The sequence below is a fragment of the Venustampulla echinocandica genome (assembly GCF_003357145.1).
Source record: "Venustampulla echinocandica strain BP 5553 chromosome Unknown scaffold_1, whole genome shotgun sequence".
Classification (NCBI taxonomy): Eukaryota; Fungi; Ascomycota; class Leotiomycetes; order Helotiales; family Pleuroascaceae; genus Venustampulla; species Venustampulla echinocandica.
This window is the reverse complement of record NW_022474206.1, coordinates 742,304-760,301: the sequence shown is the minus strand read 5'-3', so window position 1 is coordinate 760,301 and position 17,998 is coordinate 742,304. Positions and strand designations below refer to the sequence as shown.

Here is a 17,998-nt window from a genome sequence, read left to right as displayed (position 1 = left end):
GCTCCGCAGGATTGAATTCGATTTATATTTCTTTATGCTTTTATATTAGTTGAATAATCCGTAGGCCTTATTAATGCAGGTAAACCTCGCCCTCTACCTTACCTATTAGTATGTAGACGCCCCAACTATTGCTTTTTATTCTTTTCGATAAACCAATTAGCGCCAATAACTGCCAGCCCTTCCTGTTTCGCCCACTCCCTAACACCACGACCTCCCTTCCCCATCCCCCAATGTTTGCGATCACTCGGCGCTGTCAAATTACTAGTATCACCTTCGAGAAGAACAAACACATATCGATGATATCCAGTCTTCGGAGGCGGGTTTGGAGCTTGATCTATCAGTCCGCAATTAGTAGAATCCAAAAATCCCATTCCAACCAGGTTAGGTGAGGTTCATACATTCAACCACCTCGTTCTCAACCCAGTCATGGTCCACAACAGCATCAAGATCGAAATACTGCCCTAGTTCATCAGAGGAACTTAACCCAATAACAATACCAATCCAATGACAATACTCCGACAGCTTAGAATTATCCCGCTCCGGCGCATCAGGATCCGTAAGCACCAAGGTCAATCCAAGAGTTTCCCTCATATCCGGGCAATATATCCTCAAAGAAGGCTTGTGCTTGGTTTTCGAGGGCTTGAATTTATTTCCTAGGGATACGGGTCTTCCCTTCCTGCCGTAGTAGGGTACTATGACGCATTTTGGCTGGAAGTCGTCGATTACATCGTCTATGATGGATGCTTTTTTCAACCTTTGATTCTGTGAGTTCATTTTGCTTGGGATTTGAAAGGGGTGTTTGTTATATTGGGAGTGGGGTTACGCACGCCCGTTTTATGGTTCGGAAATCGTTGTTGCCTTCGGGAGAGAGGGGGGTTTGATCAGTTCCTATAGCTATAGTTTGGGAGAAGATGGATAGGATAAGGAAAATAGTGGACAGGCGATTAAACAACATGTTGAAGAGGTAAATTATTGATATTAGACACTAGGAAATCTCCCGAATTGAATTAAATTCAGGATACTATAATTTTGAAGGAAAGGAAGTTGAAGTTGAGTTTTCAGGTGGGGGTGGTGTTGTCACCTCATGGTAAGTTTGTTAATAAAGCAGTCGTCATTGACAAGACGTCATACGCCTCAACCGCGAGGGAGACGTAGAACCAGCAGCTCACGTGCTCAGACATGGAATTGGAGAATGAAGACTCCTGAGGAATAGTTTATAAGGAGTTTCTTTTGAAGGCCTCGAAGAAAATATTCTGTATCGTTCGTAGAGTGTAGCGGCATATGCTGTGATCCGACTTGACTCGGCTGACCCGAACAGTTTCCCCCCTGTCACATGGGCTTTGCAAGACCCGAGACCGAATATCAGTTGGGCAGATGCGCATGAGAGATCCACGCGCTGTTCTTGTAGCTGTCGTAGGTTTGCATCTTATGACTGGTACGGCATGGCGATGATGCTTGCATCTGTTATGGTTTTCAGTGATGAGGCGTTATCCGATTGGAAATAGAACAAGAATGGCTGCTGCTGTGCTGTTCTGAAGTTCCTCGGTACCCTTGCACGTGCTTGTGGCTGGTATTGCAAGGGCGATGTGGCGGTGCCCTAACGATTCCGCATAACCTTCAATCTGGGTAGCTGGAATTAAACTGATGCGTTTATGCCCGTGTTGTCAATCAGACGTATCACCACCGCAACCTAGTCGCGCTGGGCTTGTTTCTCCTGGATTGGACTTCTTCACAATATTTCCTTCAACCCCGACGCGCCAGGGCCGCCGCTCCTTTCTTCGAGCTTCACCGACGCGACTCAACGTTCAAAACTTGGTTAAACACCTCACTCTCGTAACTTTTGGGCCTCTTTCATCGCAGCAAAATGGCAGCCCTTGGTGAGGACTTGCTTGGAATAGTCAATAAACTTCAGGATCTAGTCTTCAACACTATCGGCAATGACAGCTTGGATCTTCCTCAAATCGTATGGCCCTTCCCTTCCGATTCGCCCTGGCTGGACTAACTAGTTCTCTTCAAGGTCGTCGTTGGTTCACAGTCCTCTGGCAAGTCATCCGTTCTCGAGAATATCGTTGGCCGAGACTTCCTTCCCCGTGGAAGTGGCATCGTCACCCGGAGACCGCTCATCCTACAACTCATAAACGTTCCCAGCGATGACGACGCCCCAGAGGAGCACACGTCTGCCGCTGTGGCAACACAACCGGAATGGGCTGAGTTCCACCATATACCGAACCGACGGTTTACGGAATTTGCAGATGTCAAGCGAGAAATTGAGAATGAGACTGCACGAATAGCTGGAAATAACAAGGGCATCAACCGACAACCTATAAACCTAAAAATATACTCTCCTCACGTTCTAAGCTTGACGTTGGTGGATCTACCTGGATTGACGAAGGTAGAGATAACTGCCACATATTTGTAGTGAAGGGTCAATAGTTAATATAAAAATGTGCAGGTCCCGATTGGAGATCAACCAACCGACATCGAGAAGCAGACTCGAAATCTCATCTCTGAATATATCGCCAAACCAAACAGTATCATTTTAGCCGTCTCTCCGGCGAACGTCGATATTGTGAATTCGGAGGCTTTGAAGCTTGCCCGCCATGTTGATCCGCTTGGTCGGCGGACCATTGGCGTACTCACTAAGATAGATTTGATGGATCATGGGACAAACGCGCTGGACATTCTCTCTGGACGGGTATACCCATTAAAGCTGGGCTTTATCGGTGTCGTCAACCGATCCCAGCAGGATATCCAAGGCAACAAGTCCCTCGCAGAAGCCTTAAAATCGGAAGCAGACTTTTTCAAACACCACCCAGCATACCGGAACATGGCCAATAGATGCGGTACCCAATTTTTGGCTAAGAGTTTAAACACCACTTTGATGTCACATATTAGAGAGAGACTGCCGGACATCAAGGCTCGTTTGAATACGCTGATGGGCCAAACTCAGCAAGAACTTGCGAGCTACGGAGACATGCATTTCAGTGGGAAAGAACATAGAGGATCTTTGGTTTTGCAGCTAATGACTCGGTTCGCCTCCTCTTTCATATCATCAATTGATGGTACTTCCACAGAGATATCGACCAAAGAGCTTTGTGGAGGCGCCAGAATCTACTATATCTTTAACTCGGTTTTCGGAAATTCTCTAGAAACGATCGACCCCACCACAAACCTTTCAGCCCTTGATATTCGGACTGCAATTAGAAATTCGACTGGGCCTCGGCCTAGCCTTTTTGTCCCAGAGCTTGCTTTTGATCTTCTCGTCAAACCACAAATCAAGCTCCTAGAGATTCCCAGTCAGCGATGTGTGGAGCTTGTCTACGAAGAACTAATCAAGATATGCCATACTTGTGGCTCCACAGAGCTGACAAGATTTCCTCGTCTGCAAGCGAAGCTTATCGAGGTTGTTTCCGACCTCCTTCGCGAACGCCTAGGTCCTTCTTCCTCGTATGTGGAGTCGTTGATCTCGATACAACGAGCATATATAAACACCAATCATCCAAATTTCCTCGGTGCAGCTGCTGCGATGAGCCATGTAGTATCAAACAAACAAGATAAGGAGCGGAAGAGACTCCTGCAAGAAGAACGGGAGAGGCGCGAAAAGAGACGGCTAAAGGAAATTGGTGCTACCAATGGCGTGGACACGCCTGAGGAAGAAGAAGAGAATGCTGTAGAGAAGGTCGAGCTACCACACCGAAAGCATCTCTCAAAGAGCGGACGAAGTATGTCTCCAGCAGTCCGCGAAAATGGTGTAGGTGGAATGGCCGCAACTCTGAATGGAGTGAGATCGAGCTCCCCACAAAGATTTGGCGCACAAGGTGGTGCCCGAGATTCATTCTTGAACTACTTCTTTGGCAAGGATGGTGCTCCCGGTGGCACCGGTCCTGGGCAAACAGCTCCACAAAATCCAAATCTGGGCAGGCACGTCAGTCAAAGCATGGAGCCAAGCTTCAGTCAAAGTATTAGGAGGCAAGAAGAGCGCACTCACCGAACGCCGGCCCAACAATCACGAGAAGACGATTACGAGCTAGGAAGGGCGCAGAGGGATTATGACTATAACTCCCCATTCGTAAGTAATTTAATTGGCATTCATGGAAATTTAGCTAATTCTCCCTAGGGAAACAACGCCGAACCGGCACTCACAGACCGCGAGGCGATGGAAACGGAGCTTATCCGAGCACTCATCTCATCATATTTCAACATCGTCCGCGAGTCCATTGCGGATCAAGTTCCAAAGGCGGTCATGCATCTCCTAGTCAACCACTCTAAGGATGTAGTACAGAACCGGTTGGTCAGCGAACTTTATAAGGAGGAACTCTTCGGAGAGCTCCTATATGAAGATGATGCCGTGAAGAAGGAGCGTGAGAAGTGCGAGAAGCTGCTTAAGACTTATAGGGAGGCGGCTAAGATCGTTGGTGAGGTTGGGATATAAGGTGATGGGGACTTACTAGAATCGGCGCACACTTGTACTGGATGAGGGCGAGGGATAGTTACAATCCACTCTGTAGTATATTGTATTGGTGTAGCTTCCTGCCTCTTTGGACTTTTCACAAACTCTACTATTGCTACTTAGGGCTTAGAATCTTCAGTTAGGTAAAAGGCAATGTGTATACTTAACGGACTTGATTTACTCCTAGCCGCTTGATGGCACGAGATATGTTAGTGAGCCTGTGAAGCGTTGTTGATAGCTAATACTCGATTAACGGCCTAGTCACATCTCAACAGGTCACTTCCATCACGTTTCTACCACTCACCTCGCGCGGGGGCAGAACAACCCAACCCAGCCTATCCTATAATACACCAAAATAACAAAGGAGTAGGCAATTCGAAACGGACGGGCCGAACCGTTTTGCCTTTTTGGAGCTTGGCTTTTATCTAATCTATCCTAAGAGTCGATTAAAACGTTGTTTGTTGTTTTGTTTATTTTGAAAACGAGAGCTTGGCTACCCTGGCTAAGCGAAATTCAAAAAGGGGGTCCTCTCAAAGCCCATCCACCTATCCCCGTTTACATATATATATCCAGGGGGATTTCGAACAGTTCCGAAATACTATCGAAATTGCTTATCAGAACGTCATCAACCTCACCGCTCGTGTTTTCGACGCCTCCGGTCGCTCAGGGCCAAATACGGTCCTGTTAATCAGCAATGTGCACGAACGCCACAACCTTATCGCATTGGTACCTTAGTGGTAGATATCTTAGCAGATGGCGATCACATTATTCGGATCCACCAATCGGAGATATCAGCCCTCCTGCATAAAAGACAAAGGCAGCCCATCACTGATGGCGACGGCGGCTTAAATATAACGTCAAGCACACCCACCAAAACACGGGTCTGGAACGTCTGGCAATTATCCTCCTTCAATTGACAGATTGAATAGGACTCTGTCGATTTTAATATCATAGGATCGCGGGATATTCCACAGATAGAGGCACATAGCTCCAGGATGTCCACAACGCCAACCACAACAGCAGGAGGGACCGAGCAACATCATCATCGCGGCCGCCGACTACGAAACTTTCTCCTCCCCGATGGCCGGGAAGTCCACATCACGCGCTCCCCCGAAGAAGCTGAATCCCTCCGCCAACGGCTCACAGCAGTGCGCAAACCAGACGAGCCCTTTGACTTAGTTATCAATGGTTCGCCTGAGCATCTTGAAGCACTACGAAAAGCACACAGCCACCACGAGACACGGCGCGAAGCCCTCAAACAGAAACATGGTGAGGCATTTGATGAGTTTGAGAATGTTAGAGCTCAGTTAGATGCGCTGGGAGGTGAGTTGCATATGCTCACGGATCATGCTGTGGCCTTAGATGCGAATTTTAGCAAGTATGGGTATAGTGCTCATCTGAGGACGTACGGTGACGGGCCCCCTGCGAGCCCAGGGAGTAGTGTTAGCGGTTTCCATGATTCGGATCATGAGAAAAAGGATTGGGAGAAGGAGAGGACAAATGGGACGGCTATGAAGATTTATAAGAAGGTACGATATGGGTTTTTGATATTATATATACAAGCAAACTGGACCCGAATGTTTGGATTTGATGAGATTCATCTTGACTGATTAGTGCTAACATGCCTATAGCCAACTGTCCGGCAATATTTTCATAAGGGCCTGCTATGGAGAGCTTCCGAAACTACAGAAGTAGCTTCATTTGAGCTATTCGTTGACCTACTATATGTTGGCATCCTAGCCATCAATGGAGATCATGCTTCCGAGGAGCCAACCGGTTCTGAACTCCTCAAATTCTCCATTACTTTTATTATGAGTTGGAAGATTTGGAGTGATATGACCGTCATTGTGAGCTGGTTTGAGATCGATGATATTGTCCAAAGGCTCTGTGTTTTGTTTACTATGGCATGTCTTTTAGGGTATGTAGCTCGACTCTCATCCTATCTCTTAATGATTAGTGAAGGGATTTCCGTTTCCTCTCGCAGCGGGCGTCTCAACTCCAAGGATTTCGATTAACAAGGATATAGACTCACAACGAACATGCTCGACGCTTTCCATGACACATACACTCAGCTAGTGGCATTCTACCTCGCAGCGCGCCTCTTCATGAGCGCCTATTTTATTATGCTCACTTGTCTCGTCCCCATGGTTAGGGGTATGATGATTGCCCAAGTGATCCTCATAGTTATCCCCAGCATCCTGTGGATAGTTAGCACGCACATTGAGATGCCACAGCGTCTTGCTGTCATCTGGATAGCAATATTTCTTGATCTGTACGGCCCTTCGTTCATCGTCCTCCTTGTCCGATATTCAAAAGGGATTTCGAGACCTCTTGGCGAGTGGGTAGACAGGGTGTTTGAGTTCTACCCAGCTGTCAATATCGAGCACAAGGTCGAGAGGACAAACGCATTCGTGACGCTAGTGTTTGGTTATTCTGTTGTCGCCATCATCTACCAAAGCGCGGCCCCCTTTGGGCTGAATACTTTCTACGGTAAAGCCGTCTTGGGCTTAATACAAGCATTCTGTTTCAATTGGATATATTTTGAGCTTGATGGAGCGGATCTTTTTAATCATGCTATCCGGCGGCGGGCCATCAGTGGTAAGTTTCCCATATCCGCACCCTTTGAAAATATATCATGCTAAAGAGCTCCAGCGTTGCTATGGGGAGCCGCACACTTACCATTCGTCATGTCCTACGTCCTTGGAGCGGCAGCCCTCTCAAAGCTTGTCGTAGCCACCGACCTCCATGACGCACATTTGGAAGACTTGACAGATGCATATATAGAAAAATCTGATCATGAGATCCCAATCGGCCTGCGCTGGTTCTATTGTGTCGGCATGGGACTGGCAATGTTTTGCATGGGTACGATGTCCCCTTCCATCTCCCTTCCTATACCCTCACTAACATCACATTCCTAGGAATAATCTCCATATGTCACATACACAAAGACAGTCCCCGCGGTGGTCGAGTCCGGATCCGGAAACGATACCGCATGGTCAACCGGTTCGGGGTTTGCATCGTGCTCTTCTGTCTCCCCCTAGCTGAGTCACTTAACTCTCTCCAGCTTATCTCTATCGTCACAGGGACAATTGTCTGGGTTTTGCTGCTTGAGCTCTGGGGTGTGAGTTGCCCCGAAGATAGTCTCTTTGGGGAGAGAAGAAAGTGCCGGTATACTGCGGAGTGTAAAGTTAGCAAAAGAGATTTAGAGACAGCGGTTAAGGAGGGGCATGTTATTAAGGTTGCGGAGTTGGGGGATGAGGAGAGGTCGAGAGAGTATGAGTTCTCTTGATTATCTATATCTATACTATACTCGTACGGGAACGAGCCTAGCCCAGGCAGAATCGTACGCTTACGGCCCGCAAGCTCGTTGGAAATTTGGGAATAAATTTGAATCAGAATGACAAGTAGTGAGATAGAATACAAGAAGTCTTGCTAGACCTCGGGACTATATAGAATCCCAATTCAAAGGTTTCCAACTACTCAATCGAGTCTACGTCGCTTCGCCCTATGATCTCCTAATGTCCTTAAATCCTCGGACTCCATTGCACGCTCAGTAGCGTTCGTAGGAAGACTTTAATGTCTGTCAGTATCCTTTTCAAGTTAAATTAACGTACAAACACTTACTAGATACCAAGCTGTTCCGCTCTAAGTCGTGGGCGCTTCGTTGTTCTAGAAAGACATCCGCTTCGTCAATGAGGGCGATCGCATTCCATTTTGTCGCTAGCTCTAGGGCAGAGGAAAGATTGTTTTCTACACAATCTGTTCCAACACCCAGCTCACCACAGCTCACTGTGTAGAGGGGTCGTTTCGTATAGTCCGCAACGCTTTCTACTCTTGTTTAGCAATGTCATCCCTTAAACACAGAAATGTTATCTCTACGGACCTGCAGTAAGTGTCTTGCCAACCCCCGGAACACCGTGGAGTAGGAATATCATTCCCTTTCCTTTGCCCTTGATTACATCGTCAAATGCAACTCGTTGATCAGAATGAATGTTAACAAGGGAAAGTATCATGTCCTTCTGATCCTACGGAAGGAGCAAGCTCTCGAATGCCCTCGAATTGAAGTCTACCTCCCTAGTCTAGTCGACATGAAAGTAACACCATCTCTTCTCAGCAAGCGCAAATCCAGGTATGAGATGGTTGCAAATTATAAGCTCGTCGTTAGATAGTCTCAAGTGATCGTCGCCTTTGGTATTAATTGGCTTGGACTGTGAACTGAAATTCGGTTTATGAGAGGGCCTTTCGGACGTGAAAGTTTTGGCATCAAGCATGATCCTACTTTTAACCTGCTAAATATTAACATATCACTATTCTCAAGAATGAAGGCGGCATACTGGAACAGACTGAAACGGAAATTCATCATCTTCTCCCAGAAAAGTCTTGTTCCTTGTATGTGAGAGTGCTTCTGCGACGCCATCGTAGCCTAGATAATGGACTCCACGCAGGGCGATGAACTTGCGTCCCCTGGCAATCATCGCGGCGGTAATTTCGTGTTTGTTTGGGTGATACTGCAAAGGGAACGCTCTGAGGTGTTTGAGTGGGATGTGGCCTTGATATGGGTCGATGTAGCTGGTGACCTTGGTGTGTCCAAAGTCCGACCCGTCATAATCTATTTCTTCGAGGCTGAGTGCCCATCTTGATTTCCGACAATGTGGGTTGAAGCATTCGCATCTGTCCATGAATAGGAATCGATAGACTCTGTCAACGCCGTTCGACTTCAGGTAGATGTGATCACCGGGCCGAAATGCCATCCATAAGTTGAGGAATGGCAAGCCGGGTTCGATGTTTGGCGATTCCATCAAGTTGTAGTAGCTGGATACCTCATCTCGAAGGGCATCGTACATGTATCGAAGAGCAAATATGAGATGTTTGACGGCTTCCTGGTCCTTGAGAGTGCCTCCGTACATTCCGAGTTCCTGTCGGTAATGGAAAAGACATTTTGGAATACCACGAATGGTCACTTTGTTGGCGTGCAAGTTGACCCCTGGATACAGCGGGATAACTTTTCGTAAAGCAGCTTTCACATGAGGTGAGCGTATCTCCAGTGAGGTATAGTCTAAGACTTTGTCATGATCGTAGTATCGGGTCAAGGCGAGGGCCGAGTCGTGATCTCTTGGCCGATTTGCTACCACTTGCTTCTTCTTGCCAGCCGCCAGCCGAATTCGTTCGCCTTTGGCATTGTATCGTGCATCATAAGTTGTAAGCTCGCACTTCAACCCAGGAGGATCGACTGAGTCGTCAATTTCTGCTCCGACAAAAGCAAAGGGGTCCACATCATCGCCTTGGGAACTAGAATAGTCATCCGAGTCTGAGTCCATTACGGTTCTGTGAGATAACAGAAATTTGTAATACTTGTAATCCTGTTGACAAGCTCTCGAGTTTGGTCCACAGCATCAAATCTGTGCAATTCGATTCTAGAGCGTTTGAGACATTCCCGCGTATATATCTTGTTCAGCTTTAAGACGTTTTCAAATTATCGGGGTGCAAGATCTTAAAGTAGCAACCAACAAGGCCGTTGGTGGAGGCATGGAAGTCTGAGACAAGGCTTCCAGCGGTTGTGGAAACCTTGACATCTCACAAGGGATGACGCCTCAACGCCCGGTTGACACGAATTGTCCCACACCGCCTCGCACACGGCACGATGGCCAATACCTGTTTGACCGATGCTGTGATATAGCCAGACACCGTAGTGGACTTCGTGGCAAATTGAACAATAATATTTCGAGAATATCGTGCTATTTTACACACTCGCCCAATTAGGCAATCCTAGGTGAACACCTGAACTTGTCCCCATCCACACAAAAATGAATAAAGCCAAACTCTAACCTGCTAACCTCAATTCTCCCCAAATTTATAGTAGTTTAATCGGCTACATATCCCACGCTCGAGCCGGAGCGTTGACTTTCGGACTGATTGTGGCTAACTGATCTGGTCTCTGGAAGAGCAACGGCCTTAATGCCATGGAAAGGCTGGCTCCGCATAGCTTCCGCTTCCCAACGTTGCATTGCCGCGTTGGGAGCCGCATCTACGGTTGAATACTGAGCCTGCCCCATGGTGCCTGTGGAGGGGAACTTGTCATACTTGAAGCCCATCCAATCGCGATGAATAGGAATGAATCCAGGGCCGCTGGGTCCTTGATGATCTTGTCCGGTAGTGACAACTTTTGCTTCCTGTGGGCTCATTAGTGGACTATTCGCACACCCAGTGCTTGAACGCACCTTGGTGTTCTGGGGCTTCTTGCAGTCGCTGACACCCTGTGGCTTGATTGGCTTCGTAGGCATGACCGTCGGAGTGGCGGCTGGATGAACAATTGTTAGAAAGACTCTAGTCAAAGATCACATGCGAAGTTAGGACTATACGTACATTCAGTATTTGACAAGAGATTTTTATTTATTCGTCTTCAACACTCTAGCGGTACGCCCCAATCCACTGTACACTTAATTGTTGCTGTTCCTCTGAAGGACGGGAACATCTTTATATAATAAAAAGTGACACTTTTACCATTTTGGAACTTTGGGAGGACTTTTTGCATGCTCGGACTAGTTGAGCAGCAACATGGTTCCTTCGGCCCTGACAAACCCATTTTCGTCCACGTAGCACAAGTAGCGACCAAGTGAGCGCGTGGAAACTTCCGGGGGCCTTTCAAGGGCCTTTGGATAGTAAACTTTGTGAGCTTATAACTCCGGAGTGGAGGTTGCTTTTCGGAAAGCAGGTCTCAATCTGTAGCGTCTGATTGACCCCGGACTCAGACCCTAGAAGGGACTTTGGTGGCGAACTTTCGATGCTTGAGGCGAGACGAAAAGACCGAACAGCCAACATGCTGCACCGCCATGATATGTTGCATCCACATTGTCGGATTCAAACTAGCTAGGGTGGCGATAAATCTAGACGTTTAAATAAATGGCGGGCATGCAGGAGCAGGCCGTGGCGTTGGCGAGCGGGAACTTTTGGGGAACTTCTGGAAGGCTCGGGGATCTTTGGGCTTTGCAGCGTTCACTGGAAACACACGACGCACACCACTGGAAACGGATGATTCTGACATTACTCCGTACTTATAAAGGGGAATGTAACTCTGCCTTGATTCAGCCCACCACCGTCATGAATTACGTAGGTGGTTTATGCAGCATTACTAGGACTCAGCCTGCGTGAGGCTGTCACTGTGCCTGGACGGTGAGCCAGAAACGAAAGCCGCAAAAGGCAAAAAAAGCAACAATGTCAACCTAAAACGAATCGGCAGTCGCAGTCTTTCCTTCGAAACAGCTACAATTGTAGTTCCTTCCTAAGTCCATATGGATTCAAACCAGAATAATCAGTTCCGCACTGGGGAAGACTGGCCTCGAAACCCACACTATGATTCTGCCTTTCCCACTGCCCCAGAATCTTATCCGTGGAACAATGTCACGGGAGATTATTCTCATGCTTTCGACTGCGAAAATCCAGCTCCTAACTTTCCAAACAATTCAACTACCCAACTTCCGGTTGAGTCTCATCAAGAAAATGCTGCATTTCCTACACTCCCTCCACCCACACTCTTCAATTCCTTGGGCTTAAATATCGATGGAAACTTTGCACTGCCATCGGCCACTCTAGTGGTAAACGATGCTCCTCCTCCAAATGGAGACCTAGCGCAATTGCAAGCGTCTATGGAGCGACGAAGCAAACGTCGCACCCGCTACAACCTAGCAGATTGGGACGGTCATAAACCACAAATCAAGAAGCTTTATATCGAGGAAGATAGATCCCTGGAGGATACGATGAAAATCATGTCTGAAGATTTTAGATTTCATCCTTCGTGAGTTATAACAGATCAAAACATATAAGTTAGGGACATAGGAATTGACTATCGCAGTAAAAACTGTACAAAGAGGAGATCAAGGAATGGCGCTGGCCAAAATACCTTCCCAGCTCCCATGTTAATTGGATGAAGACAAAAAAAGATAGAAGAATGCTCTTGGAGAAGAAGAGGACCGAATTCAGAGTTGGCGAGACATTCTGGAGCGCGGAGAAAGTAGAAAAGAGCGCGAAGAGAGCCAAACTGTCAGAAAATGATAGCTTAGGTATAGGTAAGAACTCCCAATGCCTTATTTGATACAACTAACAATGCGTAGGTGTGGAAACCCCTGCTGGAATTGACTATTCCACCCCATTCACTGTGACATTCTCTCCCAAGATGTCGAAAGCACCGGCTGCCAAGTGGACCCCAACAGATGTGGCGAGTGCGGATGTATCACGTCACAACGACAATCTGTATTTGGTCTGGAATGGCCATACGAAGGCTGAATTTGAGGCCATGTTCAGACAGGCACATGAACTGGACCGCAGCGGAAAAGTCGAGGATGCCGAAGCCAAATTCCGCGAGGTATTGGAGGATTTCGAGCATGTACTCTCACCAACCCACGACGAAACGAATGCTGTAGCCTATCATCTCGCAGAATTCTTGGCGAATCAAGCCCGAATGACTGAAGCAGATACCGTCCTTAATTGGATGGGTGAGAAGCATTTTGAGAACTGGGGCATGTCACACAAGAAAACGGCAGTGCATCTACTACATGTATCGGACATGTATCACAGTTGGTCTCGATCAGAAGATGCAATCAGCCTACTTTCCAGGGCCATGGCCAGATACGAAAAAGCGCTCAAATCAAATACTGAAAATGATAATAATGAAGATTCTGATGCTTCGATAGTGGTAGAGCTGACCCGAAATACGTCGAGCAGAAACCTCCGACCAAGACGTTCTAGTACAATCATTGAGCTGAATGATGATAACCCAGGCGATCCTTGGTCCGTTGAGTATCAACTTGGCTTGGCAATGGCTCAAGTCAAAGTCAATGACGAAATATCGAACCTTCTCAAAATCTCATTGACAAGTGCGAGGAACACCCCAAAGAATTGGCTGTGCAAATTCTCGACATGAGAGCCACACTTGTGGAGCACTACCAAAGACTTGGAGAGAGCGAAAAGACAGAGAAGGCCCTCCAGGAAGCTGCATCAAGCTTCTGGAAGGTCTTGAAGCCGGATTTCAAGAAGACATCGTCAATTCTCGAAGCGGCAGGAAAGTTTGCCGAACTGCATGTCAAGGCAGGTGATCTGATACTAGCGAGAGTATGTTCCTCAAGATCGAGCCAGAGGCAGTCGAGAGCTTTGGGGAGGATGGCGACAGTACTGTTGATATTCTAACTGCAATCGGCGTCTTCTATCAAGAGCAAGGGAGATTGGATGACGCAGAGCCACGCTTTGAGCAGGCATTATCCGCCTCTATGACGGCATATGGGTTGGATAGTGAGGTCACAGTGAGACTAGAGACCGCGTTGAAGAAGAAAGGCTATGTACTGCACTGTCCAAACTGTGAGGACTTTGAGACGAAACTGAGGAAGCGATCGACATGCCGGCGAGTTAATCCAAGCCCGGAGAGTAGGAGGCGGTATTTCTTAACTGACCCATGGCATCCCTATTTGTAGTTGAGAATGAATTGTAACATTTAAATAATAAACATTGAGGTTGAGAGAAACCAGTTCGGGCAAAAGGAATTTAACACTTTAAGATTGTCATTCAGGCTTTTCTTTTGAGGCCACCATGTAAGAAATTCGCTGTGCGCGACTCGCTTCAGCGCCAGACCTCTCCCCCCAAACATCTCAAACCAACAACATATCCTCTCAATGCTTCCATTCTACAACCTCAACAGAAAACATGGCGCCACATGATGAAGACAAAGATATCAATGAGTAGCTTCCTACCTGCGAACCATATATAGTCCTCGGTATCGACAAGGCCGTGGCTGCAGAGGGGGACCAAGTCCGCATGCCGCAGTACGTACACGTATCAAATTTCAAGGCTGTACTTATTGTACAAGAATACTTTCCATTCAAGAATTCTTTCTATAAAGATGTTATGCTTCGTGTCTCCTTCCAATGTAAATATCTTCACTTTCTTTCGACTATAGATCTGATCCCCCATCATTGCTTTGAACAACCATTTTACAACCCCCCGATTTGTAAATAAGGTAGGCTTGCCGTATAGGCGTTTACGTATTTAGGTGTTGTTAGTTATGTGATTTATTGTCGTTATACCCTATATAGACTATCACTTCAACCTGTTTAGATATACCGCACTTTAGGTGACTTGATGTTCTAGCGCTCATAATATCATAATATACATATTTTAGGGCGAGCTATGAAAATGTTTTCCAATTTTTTGCTTCCCGCTCTTGCTATCTAATGATAAGATAGATAATACCCAAGATGCTTATCTAATTGTGTTATAGTCCTCGTGATGATATTGTATGAAATACTGGTGTAGTACAGTACCTTGCACAGCTGAAGATGGGCTTGGAGAACAATACGTAATACGGAGAAAGTCTTGGAAGTGTGGCTGAACCGTGTTGACGGAGGGGCATCAGAAGTTGCACAGCCTCGCAGGCGCTTTCACAGCCCCTCCGACCACCCATCAACAGCCAAAATAAAACCTCAACCTCGACCTCCTCTCATCCCTAAATCGCAATAACCACTCCATTCAAACCATGACGGGACCATCAACGTAATATTCCCCTCTGAGTCCAACTCCCACGGCTAAGCTAACATGACTGTTCTACAGACCAGGCCAAGAAGGGCCTTCGTTCGCACCACCCCCATTACCTGAGGGATGGATCGCACAATGGGACGGCATGTCGCGCAAATACTACTTCGTGCAGCTTTCCACAGGCGCCTCACAATGGGAAACTCCGACACAGGCAGCGCCCTTAGGCCCGACGCCGCAAGCGACTCCGCAGGGCGGATTAGAGCATCCATATGGCACGCCGGGAAGCCAAGGCAATCCTCAGGGCCATGAGGATCTGGATATCATCCAGAATGCCGATGGGACGCAGAGTATTAGACATCCGGATGGGACACTGGAGCCGTATACTGGGGAGAGGGGTATTGGGGTATGTTGCCCTTATTATCTTTGTTGCTAGGAGGACGAAATGAAATTCGGGCTGAGAGAGGATGCTTGCTGACTTGTGCTATTGCGGAATAGAGTTTTGCGATGAATGCGTTACTCGGTGGCGGGAAGAAACAGAGCTCTGGTGGTGGATTGGGAGGACTGGCCAGCTCCTTATTGGGAGGAGGCTCATCTAGTCATAGCCAGGGTAGTTCCGGCGGTGGTGCTGGTAAGATCGTGGGCGCCTTAGCTGGCAATTTATTCGGTGGTGGCAAGAAGCCCGATCAGCAGCAACAGCAAAACCAGTCTGGTAATTTTTCTGGAGCTCAGCATAATCAACAAAGTCAGGGCGGTTTGATGGGAAGCCTGGGTGGAATGTTCGGTCATGGTTCTTCAGTAAGTTTACTTATGCGTTCTATATCGGTATGTTATGGTACTGACTATAGAGCAGCAGCAACAGCAAGGAGGTAACGAATATGGCTACTCTTCAGGTAATAACCAACAGGGTGGATATTCTGGGTCGGCTCCTCCGTCATCCTATCAACCAAGCGGTACTGCTCATACGTCTTATAACCCGCCACCGCAATCAAAGCCTTCCCAACCACACCAGAACACGCCCTCGTCGCAGTCATATGGCGGCTCCCAACCGTCATATGGAGCACCTTCGAATCAACAACCACCATACGGAGGACATCAAACTTCCTCGCAACCAGCCTACGGAGCATCGCATAGCCAGCAACAATCATCTTATGGCGGACCTGACCACAAAGATTCATACGGATCATCGAAGCCACCTCAATCTCAGCAATATCCGCCTCCACCGCAATCCCAGTCCTACGGTCAAGGTCCCCAATCTCAGCAATATCCACCTCCTCCGCAATCACAGTCCTATGGTCAAGGCCCCCAATCTCAGCAATACCCGCCTCCTCCACAGTCCCAACAACAGTACCCTCCACCTCCCCAGTCTCAACAGTACCCTCCACCCCAATCTCATTCTCAGCAATACCCGCCTCCTCCACAGTCCCAACAATACCCTCCTCCTCCTCCAAATTATGGTCAAGGTGGGCCACCTCAACACTCAGGAAACCTTCCTAAGCCGGAGCATAGCCATTTCAAAGGTGCGCACAAAGCCTCCCATGCTGGAGGTTTGTTTGGCGACAGTGAAAGTCCAAATGCTTCGGGAGGCCCTCCTGTACCAATGGGTTCGCATCCTACCCATGGCCAAGGCGGTCCACCACCCCAAGGGGGGTATGGGGCTCCTCCAGGTGGGTATGGTGGCCAACAGCAGAGATGGTAATGTCATAAATCTCTTGTTGATGTTGATTTTGGCCATCGTTGCTTCTACGGTCCGCTTTCAATTAGATGGAAATTCCCCAAGAATATATCGACGTATTCTTTGTAGTCATAATTCGAGATTATTTTTCATGATTCAAGAGTTCCATGGTAGCACCGTCTAGTTTGATCGTAGACCAGATTAACTCTCCTTTTTATCCGTGCTCGTACCTTCGCGAGCAATCTCAACAAGCCATCTGCTGATATACTTCGAGAGGTACCAGCTTCCAATGGCGAGTAGGAGGATGTATCCAGCAGTAGGGACCAAGGACCGAGGAAATACATTGAATATGAATGGATCCAGGATGATATCGACGAAGACCGGCGGCACATGGGTCATGAGGGTCTTATTCGTAGTATAGTAATCGGCAGCTGCGAGCACCTCTAGGAGCAATACCGAAGAGTCATCAATGCTGCCTCTTCCATAGATGCTCGGCTTTTCGTCTACAACATCCGTCAGTCCAAGCTGGCGGGTTTCCGAGTACTGCGCCACGGACGCGATCAATTCGGGAGTCCCGAAAACTTTAGGTAGCTCGTAGGTGTTGAGTCGGAAGGCGGTTGGTTGCTGATCACAATCGTTACATTAGCTTTTGAGCAGCAGGCTTTGGGAGTTATCCACTTGCAGTAGCCGCCCAGCAAACCCGCACTTCATATCTTTGACCTCGTTTTAGTTGATGCAGGAGGAACCATGATGGGTGCCCGTGCTTGGAGGTATTAGTTGGAAATTCGGCTTGGATATGCGTGCGGAGGGAGGAGTGTTGGGGTTGTGGTGAAAGCTCTTGAAGCCGGAGAGCCTCAAGTGTTGGATGTTCAACTGGGACGTGGATACTGCTTGGGCCGAGGAATATCGCCTTCTCGGTGTTGGCAAAGACAGTGTGGATTTGGAGGGCAAATAGAACAGCGAAGAGCCACATGCTGAGAGGCGATTTATTAGATGTAGATACCATTGTGAATGCCGAGTTACTTTGTAATGGTGAAGATTGGCATTACCTGATACAGAAACTGGCATCAACCAGTGCTTTTGGACGGTTGTAAGCTGGGAGTCTTGTGGGGTGACGGAGCTCGGTCCCTAATTGCCACATCCGGCTAGCGTGACACGCATACGCGCTCTATTTGTTGTTTTGGGATGTTTATTTTATGTCAGCGGTTGTTTATTTATTACCTTATTATGCACGGGCAGGCACCACCCACTATGTACACCGCGCCTGCACAAGCACAACTAGCGAAATCTCAAACCCATTATTCCCCTGTCCTCTTCCCTCCCCACTATCATCTCCAATTATTGTCAAGACCTCATTG

The 17,998-nt window shown here is 47.7% G+C and overlaps 8 protein-coding genes across 8 annotated transcripts; 4 read left to right on the top strand and 4 right to left on the bottom strand.

Annotated features, from left to right (window-relative positions):
- Positions 1-125: 125 nt before the first annotated feature.
- Positions 126-774, bottom strand: BP5553_02785 (PEBP-like protein; the record flags this gene model as incomplete). Its single annotated transcript, XM_032011408.1, has 2 exons — positions 126-334; positions 399-774. 2 exons carry the CDS (start codon positions 772-774, stop codon positions 126-128), a joined length of 585 nt encoding a protein of 194 aa, XP_031871101.1.
- A 1,090-nt stretch (positions 775-1,864) lies between these two features.
- BP5553_02784 (Dynamin central region) lies at positions 1,865-4,432 on the top strand (the record flags this gene model as incomplete). The annotated part of the gene is made up of 4 exons (XM_032011407.1): positions 1,865-1,963; positions 2,018-2,392; positions 2,453-4,069; positions 4,118-4,432. The coding sequence occupies 4 exons, from the start codon at positions 1,865-1,867 to the stop codon at positions 4,430-4,432; spliced, it is 2,406 nt and encodes an 801-aa protein (XP_031871100.1).
- Positions 4,433-5,445: 1,013 nt separating this feature from the next.
- On the top strand, positions 5,446-7,739 carry BP5553_02783 (Uncharacterized protein; the record flags this gene model as incomplete). The annotated part of the gene is made up of 5 exons (XM_032011406.1): positions 5,446-5,979; positions 6,082-6,368; positions 6,477-7,048; positions 7,103-7,312; positions 7,369-7,739. The coding sequence occupies 5 exons, from the start codon at positions 5,446-5,448 to the stop codon at positions 7,737-7,739; spliced, it is 1,974 nt and encodes a 657-aa protein (XP_031871099.1).
- Positions 7,740-7,930: 191 nt separating this feature from the next.
- Positions 7,931-9,768, bottom strand: BP5553_02782 (uncharacterized protein; the record flags this gene model as incomplete). Its single annotated transcript, XM_032011405.1, has 4 exons — positions 7,931-8,021; positions 8,065-8,278; positions 8,334-8,475; positions 8,785-9,768. 4 exons carry the CDS (start codon positions 9,766-9,768, stop codon positions 7,931-7,933), a joined length of 1,431 nt encoding a protein of 476 aa, XP_031871098.1.
- A 543-nt stretch (positions 9,769-10,311) lies between these two features.
- BP5553_02781 (Uncharacterized protein) lies at positions 10,312-10,731 on the bottom strand (the record flags this gene model as incomplete). Its single annotated transcript, XM_032011404.1, has 2 exons — positions 10,312-10,620; positions 10,669-10,731. The coding sequence occupies 2 exons, from the start codon at positions 10,729-10,731 to the stop codon at positions 10,312-10,314; spliced, it is 372 nt and encodes a 123-aa protein (XP_031871097.1).
- Positions 10,732-11,739: 1,008 nt separating this feature from the next.
- Positions 11,740-13,911, top strand: BP5553_02780 (Uncharacterized protein; the record flags this gene model as incomplete). The annotated part of the gene is made up of 5 exons (XM_032011403.1): positions 11,740-12,242; positions 12,356-12,507; positions 12,559-13,277; positions 13,322-13,525; positions 13,570-13,911. 5 exons carry the CDS (start codon positions 11,740-11,742, stop codon positions 13,909-13,911), a joined length of 1,920 nt encoding a protein of 639 aa, XP_031871096.1.
- A 1,058-nt stretch (positions 13,912-14,969) lies between these two features.
- BP5553_02779 (uncharacterized protein) lies at positions 14,970-16,664 on the top strand (the record flags this gene model as incomplete). The annotated part of the gene is made up of 4 exons (XM_032011402.1): positions 14,970-14,986; positions 15,044-15,371; positions 15,464-15,763; positions 15,819-16,664. The coding sequence occupies 4 exons, from the start codon at positions 14,970-14,972 to the stop codon at positions 16,662-16,664; spliced, it is 1,491 nt and encodes a 496-aa protein (XP_031871095.1).
- Positions 16,665-16,841: 177 nt separating this feature from the next.
- On the bottom strand, positions 16,842-17,646 carry BP5553_02778 (Uncharacterized protein; the record flags this gene model as incomplete). Its single annotated transcript, XM_032011401.1, has 2 exons — positions 16,842-17,264; positions 17,341-17,646. The coding sequence occupies 2 exons, from the start codon at positions 17,644-17,646 to the stop codon at positions 16,842-16,844; spliced, it is 729 nt and encodes a 242-aa protein (XP_031871094.1).
- Positions 17,647-17,998: the final 352 nt, after the last annotated feature.